An 18003-nucleotide genomic window follows, 5' to 3' on the forward strand; every position below is an offset into this window, starting at 1 on the left:
CCCTAGAAGCAGGGTAAGAACAAATCTAGAAACAGGGTAAGAACAGACCCTAGAAACAGGGTGAGGACAGACCCTAGAAGCAGGGTGAGGACAGACCCTAGAAGCAGCGTGAGGACAGACCCTAGAAGCAGGGTGAGGACAGACCCTATGAGCAGGGTGAGGACAGACCCTATGAGCAGGGTGAGAAAAGACCCTATGAGCAGGGTGAGAAAATACCCTAGAAGCAGGGTGAGGACAAACCCTAGAAGCAGGGTGAGGACAGACCCTAAGAAGCAGGGTGAGGACAGAACCTAGAAGCAGGGTAAGAACAAATCTAGATGCAGGGTAAGAACAAATCTAGAAACAGGGTGAGGACAGACCCTAGAAGCAGGGTGAGGACAGACCCTAGAAGCAGGGTAAGAACAGACGCTAGAAACAGGGTGAGGACAGACCCTAGCAGCAGGGTGAGGACAGACCCTAGAAGCAGGGTAAGAACAAATCTAGAAACAGTGTGAGGACAGACCCTAGAAGCAGGGTGAGGACAGACCCTAGAAGCAGGGTGGGGACAGACCCTAGAAGCAGGGTGAGGACAGACCCTATGAGCAGGGTGAAAAAAGACCCTATGAGCAGGGTGAGAAAAGACCCTAGAAGCAGGGTGAGGACAGACCCTAGAAGCAGGGTGAGGACAGAACCTAGAAGCAGGGTAAGAACAAATCTAGAAACCGGGTCGAGGACAGACCCTAGAAGCAGGGTAAGGACAGACCCTAGAAGCAGGGTAAGAACAGACCCTAGAAACAGGGTGAGGACAGACCCTAGAAGCAGGGTGAGGACAGAACCTAGAAGCAGGATAAGAACAAATCTAGAAACAGGGTGAGGACAGACCCTAGAAGCAGGGTGAGGACAGACCCTAGAAGCAGGGTAAGAACATACCCTAGAAGCAGGGTAAGAACAAACCCCAGAAAAAGGGTAAGAACAAATCTAGAAACAGGGTAAGAACAAACCCCAGAAGCAGGGTAAGAACAAATCTAGAAGCAGGGTAAGAACAAATCTAGAAACAGGGTAAGAACAAACCCCAGAAGCAGGGTAAGAACAAATCTAGAAGCAGGGTGAGGACAAATCTAGAAACAGGGTGAGGACAGACCATAGAAGCAGGGTAAGAACAAATCTAGAAACAGGGTGAGGACAGACCCTAGAAGCAGGGTGAGGACAGACCCTAGAAGCAGGGTGAGGACAGACCCTAGAAGCAGGGTGAGGACAGACCCTAGAAGCAGGGTGAGGACAGACCCTAGAAGCAGGGTGAGGACAGACCCTAGAAGCAGGGTGAGGACAGAACCTAGAAGCAGGGTAAGAACAAATCTAGAAACAGGGTGAGGACAGACCCTAGAAGCAGGGTAGGGACAGACCCTAGAAGCAGGGTACGAACAAATCTAGAAACAGGGTGAGGACAGACCCTAGAAGCAGGGTAAGAACAAACCCCAGAAGCAGGGTAAGAACAAACCCCAGAAGCAGGGTAAGAACAAATCTAGAAACAGGGTAAGAACAAACCCCAGAAGCAGGGTAAGAACAAATCTAGAAGCAGGGTTAGAACAAATCTAGAAACAGGGTAAGAACAAACCCCAGAAGCAGGGTAAGAACAAATCTAGAAGCAGGGTGAGGACAAATCTAGAAACAGGGTGAGTAAGAACAAATCTAGAAACAGGGTGAGGACAGACCCTAGACGCAGGGTGAGGACAGACCCTAGAAGCAGGGTGAGGGCAGACCCTATGAGGAGGGTGAGGACAGACCCTAGAAGCAGGGTGAGGACAGACCCTAGAAGCAGGGTGAGGACAGAACCTAGAAGCAGGGTAAGAACAAATCTAGAAACAGGGTGAGGACAGACCCTAGAAGCAGGGTGGTGACAGACCCTAGAAGCAGGGTAAGAACAAATCTAGAAGCAGGGTAAGGACAAATCTAGAAACAGGGTGAGGACAGACCCTAGAAGCAGGGTAAGAACAAATCTAGAAACAGGGTGAGGACAGACCCTAGACGCAGGGTGAGGACAGACCCTAGAAGCAGGGTGAGGACAGACCCTAGAAGCAGGGTGAGGACAGACCCTAGAAGCAGGGTGAGGACAGACCCTAGAAGCAGGGTGAGGACAGAACCTAGAAGCAGGGTAAGAACAAATCTAGAAACAGGGTGAGGACAGACCCTAGAAGCAGGGTAGGGACAGACCCTAGAAGCAGGGTACGAACAAATCTAGAAACAGGGTGAGGAGAGACCCTAGAAGCAGGGTGAGGGCAGACCCTAGAAGCAGGGTAAGAACAGACCCTAGAAACAGGGTGAGGACAGAACCTAGAAGCAGGGTGAGGACAAACCCTATAAGCAGGGTGAGAACAGACCCTAGAAGCAAGGTGGACAAACCCTAGAAGCAGGGTGAGGACAGACCCTAGAAGCAGGGTGAGGACAGACCCTAGAAGCAGGGTAAGAACAAATCTAGAAACAGGGTGAGGACAGACCCTAGAAGCAGGGTGAGAACAGACCCTAGAAGCAGGGTGAGGACAGACCCTAGAAGCAGGGTAAGAACAAATCTAGAAACAGGGTGAGACAGACCCTAGAAGCAGGGTGAGGACAGACCCTAGAAGCAGGGTAAGAACAGACGCTAGAAACAGGGTGGACAGACCCTAGAAGCAGGGTGAGGACAGACCCTAGAAGCAGGGTGAGGACAGACCCTAGAAGCAGGGTAAGAACAAATCTAGAAACAGGGTGAGGACAGACCCTAGAAGCAGGGTGATGACAGACCCTAGAAGCAGGGTAAGAGCAGACCCTAGAAACAGGGTGAGGACAGACCCTAGAAGCAGGGTGAGGACAGACCCTAGAAGCAGGGTGAGGACAGACCCTAGAAGCAGGGTGAGGACAGACCCTATGAGCAGGGTGAGGACAGACCCTATGAGCAGGGTGAGAAAAGACCCTATGAGCAGGGTGAGAAAATACCCTAGAAGCAGGGTGAGGACAGACCCTAGAAGCAGGGTGAGGACAGACCCTAAGAAGCAGGGTGAGGACAGAACCTAGAAGCAGGGTAAGAACAAATCTAGATGCAGGGTAAGAACAAATCTAGAAACAGGGTGAGGACAGACCCTAGAAGCAGGGTGAGGACAGACCCTAGAAGCAGGGTAAGAACAGACGCTAGAAACAGGGTGAGGACAGACCCTAGCAGCAGGGTGAGGACAGACCCTAGAAGCAGGGTAAGAACAAATCTAGAAACAGTGTGAGGACAGACCCTAGAAGCAGGGTGAGGACAGACCCTAGAAGCAGGGTGGGGACAGACCCTAGAAGCAGGGTGAGGACAGACCCTATGAGCAGGGTGAGAAAAGACCCTATGAGCAGGGTGAGAAAATACCCTAGAAGCAGGGTGAGGACAGACCCTAGAAGCAGGGTGAGGACAGACCCTAAGAAGCAGGGTGAGGACAGAACCTAGAAGCAGGGTAAGAACAAATCTAGATGCAGGGTAAGAACAAATCTAGAAACAGGGTGAGGACAGACCCTAGAAGCAGGGTGAGGACAGACCCTAGAAGCAGGGTAAGAACAGACGCTAGAAACAGGGTGAGGACAGACCCTAGCAGCAGGGTGAGGACAGACCCTAGAAGCAGGGTAAGAACAAATCTAGAAACAGTGTGAGGACAGACCCTAGAAGCAGGGTGAGGACAGACCCTAGAAGCAGGGTGGGGACAGACCCTAGAAGCAGGGTGAGGACAGACCCTATGAGCAGGGTGAGAAAAGACCCTATGAGCAGGGTGAGAAAATACCCTAGAAGCAGGGTGAGGACAGACCCTAGAAGCAGGGTGAGGACAGAACCTAGAAGCAGGGTAAGAACAAATCTAGAAACCGGGTCGAGGACAGACCCTAGAAGCAGGGTAAGGACAGACCCTAGAAGCAGGGTAAGAACAGACCCTAGAAACAGGGTGAGGACAGACCCTAGAAGCAGGGTGAGGACAGAACCTAGAAGCAGGATAAGAACAAATCTAGAAACAGGGTGAGGACAGAACCTAGAAGCAGGGTAAGAACAAATCTAGAAACAGGGTGAGGACAGACCCTAGAAGCAGGGTAGGGACAGACCCTAGAAGCAGGGTACGAACAAATCTAGAAACAGGGTGAGGACAGACCCTAGAAGCAGGGTAAGAACAAACCCCAGAAGCAGGGTAAGAACAAACCCCAGAAGCAGGGTAAGAACAAATCTAGAAACAGGGTAAGAACAAACCCCAGAAGCAGGGTAAGAACAAATCTAGAAGCAGGGTTAGAACAAATCTAGAAACAGGGTAAGAACAAACCCCAGAAGCAGGGTAAGAACAAATCTAGAAGCAGGGTGAGGACAAATCTAGAAACAGGGTGAGGACAGACCATAGAAGCAGGGTAAGAACAAATCTAGAAACAGGGTGAGGACAGACCCTAGACGCAGGGTGAGGACAGACCCTAGAAGCAGGGTGAGGACAGACCCTAGAAGCAGGGTGAGGACAGACCCTAGAAGCAGGGTGAGGACAGACCCTAGAAGCAGGGTGAGGACAGAACCTAGAAGCAGGGTAAGAACAAATCTAGAAACAGGGTGAGGACAGACCCTAGAAGCAGGGTGGTGACAGACCCTAGAAGCAGGGTAAGAACAAATCTAGAAGCAGGGTAAGGACAAATCTAGAAACAGGGTGAGGACAGACCCTAGAAGCAGGGTAAGAACAAATCTAGAAACAGGGTGAGGACAGACCCTAGACGCAGGGTGAGGACAGACCCTAGAAGCAGGGTGAGGACAGACCCTAGAAGCAGGGTGAGGACAGACCCTAGAAGCAGGGTGAGGACAGACCCTAGAAGCAGGGTGAGGACAGAACCTAGAAGCAGGGTAAGAACAAATCTAGAAACAGGGTGAGGACAGACCCTAGAAGCAGGGTAGGGACAGACCCTAGAAGCAGGGTACGAACAAATCTAGAAACAGGGTGAGGAGAGACCCTAGAAGCAGGGTGAGGGCAGACCCTAGAAGCAGGGTAAGAACAGACCCTAGAAACAGGGTGAGGACAGAACCTAGAAGCAGGGTGAGGACAGACCCTAGAAGCAGGGTGAGAACAGACCCTAGAAGCAAGGTGGACAAACCCTAGAAGCAGGGTGAGGACAGACCCTAGAAGCAGGGTGAGGACAGACCCTAGAAGCAGGGTAAGAACAAATCTAGAAACAGGGTGAGGACAGACCCTAGAAGCAGGGTGGGAACAGACCCTAGAAGCAGGGTGAGGACAGACCCTAGAAGCAGGGTAAGAACAAATCTAGAAACAGGGTGAGGACAGACCCTAGAAGCAGGGTGAGGACAGACCCTAGAAGCAGGGTAAGAACAGACACTAGAAACAGGGTGGACAGACCCTCGAAGCAGGGTGAGGACAGACCCTAGAAGCAGGGTGAGGACAGACCCTAGAAGCAGGGTAAGAACAAATCTAGAAACAGGGTGAGGACAGACCCTAGAAGCAGGGTGATGACAGACCCTAGAAGCAGGGTAAGAACAGACCCTAGAAACAGGGTGAGGACAGACCCTATAAGCAGGGTGAGGACAGACCCTAGAAGCAGGGTGAGGACAGACCCTAGAAGCAGGGTGAGGACAGACCCTATGAGCAGGGTGAGGACAGACCCTATGAGCAGGGTGAGAAAAGACCCTATGAGCAGGGTGAGAAAATACCCTAGAAGCAGGGTGAGGACAGACCCTAGAAGCAGGGTGAGGACAGACCCTAAGAAGCAGGGTGAGGACAGAACCTAGAAGCAGGGTAAGAACAAATCTAGATGCAGGGTAAGAACAAATCTAGAAACAGGGTGAGGACAGACCCTAGAAGCAGGGTGAGGACAGACCCTAGAAGCAGGGTAAGAACAGACGCTAGAAACAGGGTGAGGACAGACCCTAGCAGCAGGGTGAGGACAGACCCTAGAAGCAGGGTAAGAACAAATCTAGAAACAGTGTGAGGACAGACCCTAGAAGCAGGGTGAGGACAGACCCTAGAAGCAGGGTGGGGACAGACCCTAGAAGCAGGGTGAGGACAGACCCTATGAGCAGGGTGAGAAAAGACCCTATGAGCAGGGTGAGAAAATACCCTAGAAGCAGGGTGAGGACAGACCCTAGAAGCAGGGTGAGGACAGAACCTAGAAGCAGGGTAAGAACAAATCTAGAAACCGGGTCGAGGACAGACCCTAGAAGCAGGGTAAGGACAGACCCTAGAAGCAGGGTAAGAACAGACCCTAGAAACAGGGTGAGGACAGACCCTAGAAGCAGGGTGAGGACAGAACCTAGAAGCAGGATAAGAACAAATCTAGAAACAGGGTGAGGACAGACCCTAGAAGCAGGGTGAGGACAGACCCTAGAAGCAGGGTAAGAACATACCCTAGAAGCAGGGTAAGAACAAACCCCAGAAGCAGGGTAAGAACAAATCTAGAAACAGGGTAAGAACAAACCCCAGAAGCAGGGTAAGAACAAATCTAGAAGCAGGGTAAGAACAAATCTAGAAACAGGGTAAGAACAAACCCCAGAAGCAGGGTAAGAACAAATCTAGAAGCAGGGTGAGGACAAATCTAGAAACAGGGTGAGGACAGACCATAGAAGCAGGGTAAGAACAAATCTAGAAACAGGGTGAGGACAGACCCTAGAAGCAGGGTGAGGACAGACCCTAGAAGCAGGGTGAGGACAGACCCTAGAAGCAGGGTGAGGACAGAACCTAGAAGCAGGGTAAGAACAAATCTAGAAACAGGGTGAGGACAGACCCTAGAAGCAGGGTGGGGACAGACCCTAGAAGCAGGGTACGAACAAATCTAGAAACAGGGTGAGGACAGACCCTAGAAGCAGGGTAAGAACAAACCCCAGAAGCAGGGTAAGAACAAACCCCAGAAGCAGGGTAAGAACAAATCTAGAAACAGGGTAAGAACAAACCCCAGAAGCAGGGTAAGAACAAATCTAGAAGCAGGGTAAGAACAAATCTAGAAACAGGGTAAGAACAAACCCCAGAAGCAGGGTAAGAACAAATCTAGAAGCAGGGTGAGGACAAATCTAGAAACAGGGTGAGGACAGACCATAGAAGCAGGGTAAGAACAAATCTAGAAACAGCGTGAGGACAGACCCTAGACGCAGGGTGAGGACAGACCCTAGAAGCAGGGTGAGAACAGACCCTAGAAACAGGGTGAGGACAGAACCTAGAAGCAGGGTGAGGACAGACCCTAGAAGCAGGGTGAGAACAGACCCTAGAAGCAAGGTGGACAAACCCTAGAAGCAGGGTGAGGACAGACCCTAGAAGCAGGGTGAGGACAGACCCTAGAAGCAGGGTAAGAACAAATCTAGAAACAGGGTGAGGACAGACCCTAGAAGCAGGGTGAAAACAGACCCTAGAAGCAGGGTGAGGACAGACCCTAGAAGCAGGGTAAGAACAAATCTAGAAACAGGGTGAGGACAGACCCTAGAAGCAGGGTGAGGACAGACCCTAGAAGCAGGGTAAGAACAGACGCTAGAAACAGGGTGGACAGACCCTAGAAGCAGGGTGAGGACAGACCCTAGAAGCAGGGTGAGGACAGACCCTAGAAGCAGGGTAAGAACAAATCTAGAAACAGGGTGAGGACAGACCCTAGAAGCAGGGTGAGGACAGACCCTAGAAGCAGGGTAAGAACAGACCCTAGAAACAGGGTGAGGACAGACCCTAGAAGCAGGGTGAGGACAGACCCTAGAAGCAGGGTGAGGACAGACCCTAGAAGCAGGGTGAGGACAGACCCTATGAGCAGGGTGAGGACAGACCCTATGAGCAGGGTGAGAAAAGACCCTATGAGCAGGGTGAGAAAATACCCTAGAAGCAGGGTGAGGACAGACCCTAGAAGCAGGGTGAGGACAGACCCTAAGAAGCAGGGTGAGGACAGAACCTAGAAGCAGGGTAAGAACAAATCTAGATGCAGGGTAAGAACAAATCTAGAAACAGGGTGAGGACAGACCCTAGAAGCAGGGTGAGGACAGACCCTAGAAGCAGGGTAAGAACAGACGCTAGAAACAGGGTGAGGACAGACCCCAGCAGCAGGGTGAGGACAGACCCTAGAAGCAGGGTAAGAACAAATCTAGAAACAGTGTGAGGACAGACCCTAGAAGCAGGGTGAGGACAGACCCTAGAAGCAGGGTGGGGACAGACCCTAGAAGCAGGGTGAGGACAGACCCTATGAGCAGGGTGAGAAAAGACCCTATGAGCAGGGTGAGAAAAGACCCTAGAAGCAGGGTGAGGACAGACCCTAGAAGCAGGGTGAGGACAGAACCTAGAAGCAGGGTAAGAACAAATCTAGAAACCGGGTCGAGGACAGACCCTAGAAGCAGGGTAAGGACAGACCCTAGAAGCAGGGTAAGAACAGACCCTAGAAACAGGGTGAGGACAGACCCTAGAAGCAGGGTGAGGACAGAACCTAGAAGCAGGATAAGAACAAATCTAGAAACAGGGTGAGGACAGACCCTAGAAGCAGGGTGAGGACAGACCCTAGAAGCAGGGTAAGAACATACCCTAGAAGCAGGGTAAGAACAAACCCCAGAAGCAGGGTAAGAACAAACCCCAGAAGCAGGGTAAGAACAAATCTAGAAACAGGGTAAGAACAAACCCCAGAAGCAGGGTAAGAACAAATCTAGAAGCAGGGTAAGAACAAATCTAGAAACAGGGTAAGAACAAACCCCAGAAGCAGGGTAAGAACAAATCTAGAAGCAGGGTGAGGACAAATCTAGAAACAGGGTGAGGACAGACCATAGAAGCAGGGTAAGAACAAATCTAGAAACAGCGTGAGGACAGACCCTAGACGCAGGGTGAGGACAGACCCTAGAAGCAGGGTGAGGACAGACCCTAGAAGCAGGGTGAGGACAGACCCTAGAAGCAGGGTGAGGACAGACCCTAGAAGCAGGGTGAGGACAGAACCTAGAAGCAGGGTAAGAACAAATCTAGAAACAGGGTGAGGACAGACCCTAGAAGCAGGGTGGGGACAGACCCTAGAAGCAGGGTACGAACAAATCTAGAAACAGGGTGAGGACAGACCCTAGAAGCAGGGTGAGGGCAGACCCTAGAAGCAGGGTAAGAACAGACCCTAGAAACAGGGTGAGGACAGAACCTAGAAGCAGGGTGAGGACAGACCCTAGAAGCAGGGTGAGGACAGACCCTAGAAGCAGGGTGAGGACAGACCCTATGAGCAGGGTGAGAAAAGACCCTATGAGCAGGGTGAGAAAAGACCCTAGAAGCAGGGTGAGGACAAACCCTAGAAGCAGGGTGAGGACAGACCCTAGAAGCAGGGTGAGGACAGACCCTAGAAGCAGGGTAAGAACAAATCTAGAAACAGGGTGAGGACAGACCCTAGAAGCAGGGTGAGGACAGACCCTAGAAGCAGGGTGAGGACAGACCCTAGAAGCAGGGTGAGGACAGACCCTAGAAGCAGGGTGAGGACAGACCCTAGAAGCAGGGTAAGAACAAATCTAGAAACAGGGTGAGGACAGACCCTAGAAGCAGGGTGAGGACAGACCCTAGAAGCAGGGTAAGAACAGACCCTAGAAACAGGGTGAAGACAGACCCTAGAAGCAGGGTAAGAACAAATCTAGAAACAGGGTGAGGACAGACCCTAGAAGCAGGGTGAGGACAGACCCTAGAAGCAGGGTAAGAACAGACCCTAGAAACAGGGTGAGGACAGACCCTAGAAACAGGGTGAGGACAGACCCTAGAAGCAGGGTGAGAACAGACCCTAGAAGCAGGGTGAGGACAGACCCTATGAGCAGGGTGAGAAATGACCCTATGAGCAGGGTGAGGACAGACCCTAGAAGCAGGGTAGGGACAGACCCTAGAAGCAGGGTGAGGACAGACCCTAGAAGCAGGGTGAGGACAGACCCTAGAAGCAGGGTAAGAACAAATCTAGAAAAAGGGTGAGGACAGACCCTAGAAGCAGGGTGAGGACAGACCCTAGAAGCAGGGTGAGGACAGACCCTAGAAGCAGGGTGAGGACAGACCCTAGAAGCAGGGTGATGACAGACCCTATGAGCAGGGTGAGAAAAGACCCTAGAAGCAGGGTGAGGACAGACCCTAGAAGCAGGATGAGGACAGACCCTATGAGCAGGGTGAGAAAAGACCCTAGAAGCAGGGTGAGGACAGACCCTAGAAGCAGGCTGTTTTTCTAATCCAAAACTGTTGGGTTAGTTTGGTTCTAGATTTGTCCAATTACAGGAGAAGACATTTCCTAGATCTGTATGTATCTAAGGGGCCGGGCTGACCAGTGACCAGTAGCTATGACCCCTGACCTCTTCCTGACGTTTGATGACGACCTCCCGCTGCTCCAGTGTTGTCAGCAGCTGTGTGATGCGGAGATGCAGGCTCTTGTCACCTGACCTCTCCGTGGTGTACTCTGTGGTGATCTGCGTCAGCTGGGACTGGACATACCGACAGATAGTCAGAGACACTCACAGTCAGTATAACCACTAGCTACCCATATTTCTTCTCACAAGCACAGTCAGTACTGCTACAGTACTTCCAACAGAGCAGGAAGGCCCCATCGCTGTATCCATGCATCCCTGTTGGCTTCTTACCCTGAGGCTCTGCAGTTCCTTGTCCTTCTCCTGGCGCAGGGCAGCTAGCTGCTCTGAGTACTGACATGACAGCTCCTCTGTATTCATCTGAATGGTGCTACTGCTGCACTGGCCAGCCAACTGGATGAAGATGGATACAGAGGGAGACACAAGTTAGTTAACAAGTTTGATCTATGAGAATAATTCTACAGTCGGATACTACAGTCATGAGTAAAAGGAATTGCTAACATGAGTAAAAGGAATTGCTAAGAGCTTATTCTCTGAAGTGAAATGGGTTAGAGCCAGAGATGGAGGAGGGTAGCGTTAGAGTACCTTCTGTTTAAGCATCTCATTTTCCTTCTCCAGGGCTCGGTAGCTGCCCTCCAGTTCTTTGATGCGGAAGTCCCTGTTTGAGTCTGTAGTGCGGCTGCTCAGGAGCTGAGTCTCCAGGGTCCGCTGGCTGGAGCTGGTCTCCTTCAGAGATATCTATATGGATGGATGGATGGATAAAAGTTACCCACACACTGTCATACACCCATTGCACTAACATACAGGGCAGAGATACTCACTTTCAAAAACACCTACAGAAGAGGTGTACACACAGGCAAACACACACAAGCAACACACAGTGGAAGAAACACACATACACACACTCTCACAAATTCTCACACACACACACCTACCTGTAGCTGTCTGTTGTTCTCTCGTATGGCCTCTAGGAGGCGGTCATACTGCTCAGCCTGGTCAGCCTTGAAACTCAGGTCTCTCTCCAGGGACTCCTTCTCACTCTCCAGACGCTGGGAGAACAGAGACAGAGGCATTAAGACTGTAAGATGGCCTGCCTGCATGTATATCTCAATGAGACAGTTAAGAGCATAAGAGGGTCCTACAGTGACCCAGGGCCCAGATCTTACCCTCAGATCCTCTGACATGTGGATCAGCTCCTCCCTCAGGCTGCTGAAGGTGGTCAGAAGGAGACGCATGGTCTTGTCTGCTGTCATACGGGTCTGAGAGGGTGGGAGCGAGGGAGTGAGGGAGAGAGAGTGAGGGAGAGAGAGCGAGGGAGTGAGGGAGAGAGAGCGAGAGAGATGAAAAATAAAGGAGAGATATTGATGAAAGAGAGGTTAGGTGAGGTTTAATGAGCCTGTTTCAGGCATAGTGGAGCAACCAAAGGAATATATTTTCCATAGGCGGATTGTCCATCGAAATGAACAAATAATGATATAAATATTTTTTTTATTTTTATATAATGGACAAGACTTTTAGCCCAGCTTGGTAGGGGGACACGACTATTTTTCATAGCAATCTATAGTATTTGGCTGACCAGTGTGTAACGGCCGGCCCCCCTACCAAGCTGGGCTGGCCCGGTGGCGCAAATTCACAAGTCAAACGCACATCATCAGAGAGTGAGACCCACCCTGAATCTGTCAGTCACTCAGTCAAAACAGAAAAACGGAACGGTGGTGCCAAAAAAGGGCTCTTGAGGCCGACGCATTTTCTAAAAGTTGTGGTTCTGTTGGTCCGAGTGTTGTGTCTGTGAGAAATGACAGATCAGCTGCAGTGGTGCAGGCAAGGAAGGAAGAAAACAGAGAAATACACACTCCTGCACACCGACACAGATCATGATGCCTACTGCTGCCAGTTAGACTTAATATTTTGGCTGTATATTGTACTATGAAATATATTTAATGTCGACTAAAGTAGGCTAATTAGGGAAGGGAGATTTTGGGCAGCATTTAGACACTTGTCTATTTGCAATATACCTGAACAAGTTGTTAGATTGGCTTTTATAACACATAGCGAAGGCAATAGGTATCTACTAGACATGTACTCTGCATACACCTCTTTTAACTAAACACAAGCCAAATGAAGGTACATTTGGGGACTGTGTATTTTAATTGCTTTACCAAAGATTATTCACTTCTGAATCTCAGTCTCTTCAGCCCAGCGAGTGAGTTATTGAGCTGTGGTAACAAGTGACTAACAAGTGTCAGATTACATAGCCACCGCACTTAAGGCTGGAAAGTCCCGCCAATCTCTAGCATATTTAATTTGTTGAAAGGCCAGTCACTTCTTGGCAGAAAAATAGGCATATGCACGCAGCACTGTCAAATGAAGCACAATGCTGGAAATCAATCTGCATCCATATACACTATTCCCAGCATCATTCTTGACAAACATAGAATGTCATATATTGAATTCAATAGAAGAAAACAGAGAGGGAGAGAGAGAGAGAGACTGCCAGTTCCTTAATATAGTCATTGGCTGTATTATACAGACAAAACATTAAGGAACTGGCAGTCTTTATCTCTACTGCTCTCTCTATGTTGTCTTCTATTGAATTATATGTAGCCTAATATCTAAAGGGGGGGGGGGGGGGGGGCACTTGATATGCACTAATTTGAAATATGTATACTGAACAAAAATATAAACGCAACATTCAACAAACAGATTTTACTGAGTAACAGTTCATATAAGGAAATCAGTCAATTGAAAAACATTCATTAGGCCCTAATCTATGGATTTCCCATGACATGACAGGGGTGCAGCCTGGGTGGGCCTGAGATGGCATAGACCCACCCACCTGGCTGCCAGGCTGACCCAGTGGAGAGCCAGGCCCAGCCAATCAGAATGAGTTTTTCCCCACAAAAGGTCTTTATTACAAACAGAAATACTCCTTAGCATGCTCCTTGTTCAGTATAGTTATGCTTTTATAATGTATAATATAAGCCAATGGTCATCTTTAAGGCAATTATTCAGTGATTTTCTTCTTTCTATAATATATGTGTTTATTCATTCACAACTAGAATGGATAACACTTTATTTGAAGGGTCAGTAATAAATCATTTATAAGGCATTTATAAATTCTTTGTTCACTATTTTTTGTCATCACTCCCACATTAATAATCTATTTACTAATCATGATGAAGTATTTTTGCAGACCCTAATCTAAAGTGAGGGCTATTTATAAATATTATGAGTGACCAGTGTAATACGGGGTGTTGTAGTAGCTGACAGGCCCACCGGTTTGTGTCAAGTACTGTTGGGTTTTTCACATTCAACAGGTTTCCGTGTGTATCAACAATGGTCCACCACCCAAAGGACATTCAGCCAACTTCACACAACTGTGGGAAGCATTGGAGTCAACATGGGCCAGCATCCCTGTGAAATGCTTTCAACACCTTGTAGAGTCCATGCCCTGATGAATTGAGGCTGTTGTGAGAGCAAAGGGGAATATTAGGAAGGTGTGTAAATAACTAGCGTACTAACATTTACAAATGTGGGCCTAATGATCAATAAATGGTGAGCAAAAGGTTTGCTCATAATGCCTTATAAATGGTTTATTATGGACCCTTAAAATAAAGTGTTACCCTGGGATGTTGCTGGGCCCAATACAGGCAGTGTGGTCCCCTGGTCTTCGGGTCCCAGTGATGCTAGTCTTATAAGCACAGACATCTAGCTGCTGCTGCACCAGTCAAGTGTAGTGATTGTAGGGAGAAAACAGTGGATGAGGGAGAAAACAGTGGATGTAGGGAGAAAACAGTGGATGTAGGGAGAAAACAGTGGATGTAGGGAGAAAACAGTGGATATAGGGAGAAAACAGTGGTTGTAGGGAGAAAACAGTGGATATAGGGAGAAAACAGTGGTTGTAGGGAGAAAACAGTGGATATAGGGAGAAAACAGTGGATATAGGGAGAAAACAGTGGTTGTAGGGAGAAAACAGTGGATGTAGGGAGAAAACAGTGGTTGTAGGGAGAAAACAGTGGATGTAGGGAGAAAACAGTGGATGTAGGGAGAAAACAGAAAGAGACACACAAACTGACACGTGTACTGCCAGTTTATTGATATTTTGCCTCTATATTATATATGTAAGAGTAATTAACCTTTAGGATAAGAGTAATTAACCTTTAGGATAAGAGTAATTAACCTTTAGGATAAGAGTAATTAACCTTTAGGATAAGAGTAATTAACCTTTAGGATTGGGGGGACATGTATTGCAATGTAAGTAGTTAGCCTTTTTATAAGGTATTATGAGCCAATGGTCATCTATTAGGCATTTATTCAGTAATCTTTCTTCCTTCTGCAGAGAGACAGCACAACAGGGAGGCAACAGAGGCACAGTTAAAGTGGTGAGTTGTATCTCCAGTGGTGATTTACATGTTATATTTATCTTAAACATGAGCTGGTTAAAAAGGAGGAGGACCATGTTTCACTGATACAGTAAATGGTGAGAAACGCTGTACTATAGTTGCCTATGTTATGTGTCAGTAGCATTACTGCCTGTGTGTGTAAGTAGCAGGTGCGGTGATGTGGGCTGGTGTGGCTGAAATGCCAGGGCTGAATTTTTGTCCCAGTCCGACCTTGGTGTTACCTGCAGCAGGTAGCGGAGCTGCTGTTTGGTCAGCTCAGATGCTCCTTTGGGGATCAGGGCCTCGATGTCCTCTCTCTTTACCTGCATACACACAAATGATTACTTTCATTTCATACTTTCACTTCCAGCATATAGAAATAGCTACTGTACTGCAATTTAAACAATACAAGACTAATATGATGTTATGTAAAACCATCGGTCCCTCCTCCCTGCTGTACCTTGTAGTCATTACTGGGATCTAAGAGGTGTTTCCTGGGAAAGAGATGGAAAGGTAAACACATTACAGGGCATGACAAACACACAATTAGACTAAATAAACCATCTTTGTCTCCAGTCTACACATGTTATGATGGAGTTAGCAGCAGGGATGTGTTTGTTCAGTGAATCACAGGTAGTATGAGTAAACAGAGAGTCTAGAGAAATGAGAGAAGTCAGGTCTGACTGACGGTTGTAATGTCTAGTGACTAATTACAGGTTTTATGGTGATGGATGACACTGCAGGTGTATTTAGGACGTGTATTTAACCTGTGTGATTATATTTCTGAGTTTTACATGAAATTCCTGTGAATTTTACATTATTACATTGTGCACCTTTATATATATATATGAATACAGTGCCTTCAGAAAGTATTCATACCCCTTAACTTATTCCACATTTTGTTGTGTTACTACACGCAAGACATTTCAGCTTTTCTTTTTTATTTAATTTGTAAAAAATTCTAAAAACATAATTGCACTTTCACATTATGGAGTATTGTGTGACAAATCACCTCAATTTAATCCATTTTAAATTCAGGCTGGAACACAACATGTGGAAAAAGTCAAGAGGTGTGAATACTTTCTGAAGGCACTGCATATATTATATTCAGTTATAGAGCCTCTCAGTTAGAATACTAGCCCACTGCCTGCCTCACACCTTGACGGTATTTTATGGCCCCACCTGGCAAGTTAAGAGAAGTATAGGGACTGTGCCAAAGTCACAGAATGGCACTTGATCCAGACAGAGACAGCCAGGTATGCATTAATGAATCAATTATACCATCATACAATCAATTTGACTGTGTTTTTACCAATCTAACTACATAACAACATAATAGTAAATATTTATTTGAATGGTAAATCTCTATTGATAAACTGGGTAAATCAAGATGTAAGCTAGGCCTATTCCCAATACGGTTGAATGCATATTCAATAGGAGTGTGTGCATCTACAAGTATTGAGTTATTGAGATGGTTTTGGCTGATGTCATTGGACTACAGATGATTAACAATCTGTCTCCTTTCCATTTGGAACTTATTTTATTGTGCTGATCAACAACATTTGTATAGAAAAAGCAATCGGTTATTTGATAAAAGTGTGCCCTGTCTCTAAGACCTAATGACGTCATTCACACACACGGTGAGAGAGAGGAGAGACGTGACTGAGGCGAAGCAGACTAAGTTAATTAATAAAGTTCTTGGCAATGACTGTATGATTTTTGGTGACAGCTTTGAAATCCTCATATTTTGTGTTATGGTTCTAGGGTAGTGAATTGATGTTAGTACTAGGGTAGTAAATTGATGTTAGCTTCAGCTGTAAACTAGTAAGGAAAGTTAGCTTACAAAACTGGAAGCTACCGATATCTTCTTGCCTAGACATTGTCTTGCGAACAGCAATGAACAGTTGCAACATTTCTACATGCTGTGTTGTGTTATTCAAGCGTGTTAGCTTCTGTGCAGCGTGAGTGGGGAGCTAACATGATGCAGCCTAGCTACAGATTGTACCGGAAATGATGTGATATAACCTAAGATTTTTGGTGTCCATTACTGGGCGTTACAGGAAGGCCCCATACAAACTGCCGCCATATATCATTCAACTAACCTGTTCTTGGCTACACTTCTTTGTTATCAATTCAGTGAAAAAAGTATTTCAGAAATGTCAGTTTCCAGTTGCAGGTGTTTTTTTTTTGCCAATGGGCAGAGTGAAAAATGGGGAGTTTTATCTCTAATCTCATGCTATTTCACACATTTTGCCATGAGGTTGAAAGAAAATATTGATGTTTTAGAGGTCAGGGATTCTTAAAAGACCGGACAATCTAAAAAAAAAATCCGCTAATATTTGTCCTAATATTATCAAAATTTGAAATATATATTTTGATAGACCAAAGTATCAGCTATCACACCGTGTTAAGGAACAACCTCGTTTTTTTCATAAATCATTTTTACAATTATTGTAATTATTATAATTATTGTCAATTCTTTAAACAAGTGTTTGAAGTCCATGATTGACCTATTAAGGATCGGACCCTTTTTTCAATTTCCACCCAAAATGACATACCCAAATCTAACTGCCTGTAGCTCAGGACCTGAATGCATATTCTTGATACCATTTGAAAGGAAAACTTAGTTAAATGTACACTGAACAAAAATGTAAACGCAACATGCAACAATTTCAAAGATTTTCCTGAGTTACAGTTCATATCAGGAAATCAGTCAATTGAAATAATTCAATAGGCCCTAATCTATGGATTTCACATGACTGGGAATACAGATATGCATATGTTGATCACAGATACCTTAAAAAAAGGTATGGGCATGGATCAGAAAACCAGTCAGTATCTGCTGTGACCATAATTTGCCATCGTCCACCACGACACATCTCCTTTGTATAGAGTTGATCAGGCTCTTGATTGTAGCCTGTGGAATGTTGTCCCACCCCTCTACAATGGCTGTGTGAAGTTGCTGGATATTGGTGGGAACTGGATCATGCTGTCGTACAGTACACATCGATCCATAGCATTCCAAAACATGCTCAATGGGTGACATGTCTGGTGAGTATGAGAATTGTGTACAGATCCTTGCGACATGGGGCCATGCAGTATCATGCTGAAACATGTGGTGATAAGTGTGGATGAATGGCATGACAATTGGCCTCAGGATCTCATCACGGTATCTCTGACCATTCAAATTGCCATTGATAAAATCCAATTGTGCTTGTTGTCTGTAGCTTATGCCTGACCATACCATAACCCCACCGCCACCATAGGGCACAACGTTGACATCAGCCAACCGCTCGCCCACACAACACCACCTATCTACCCAGTACAGTTGAAACCGGGGTTCATCAAAGAAGAGCA

At 47.1% G+C, this 18003-nt stretch overlaps 1 protein-coding gene across 1 annotated transcript in view; it reads right to left on the reverse strand.

Moving 5' to 3' along the window:
* The window catches only part of LOC109872669 (protein POF1B-like), a 66007-nt gene that overhangs the window by 11929 nt on the left and 36075 nt on the right, over positions 1-18003 (reverse strand). The window contains exons 4-10 of the mRNA XM_020463980.2: positions 15107-15140; positions 14889-14969; positions 11431-11523; positions 11200-11313; positions 10850-11002; positions 10538-10657; positions 10253-10381 (exon numbers count right to left, since the gene is read on the reverse strand). Coding sequence (XP_020319569.1) covers positions 10253-10381; positions 10538-10657; positions 10850-11002; positions 11200-11313; positions 11431-11523; positions 14889-14969; positions 15107-15140 — 724 coding nt within the window. The remainder of the gene's footprint in view (positions 1-10252; positions 10382-10537; positions 10658-10849; positions 11003-11199; positions 11314-11430; positions 11524-14888; positions 14970-15106; positions 15141-18003) is intronic.

This window comes from Oncorhynchus kisutch, linkage group LG28, assembly GCF_002021735.2.
Source record: "Oncorhynchus kisutch isolate 150728-3 linkage group LG28, Okis_V2, whole genome shotgun sequence".
In the NCBI taxonomy this organism is placed as follows: Eukaryota; Metazoa; Chordata; class Actinopteri; order Salmoniformes; family Salmonidae; genus Oncorhynchus; species Oncorhynchus kisutch.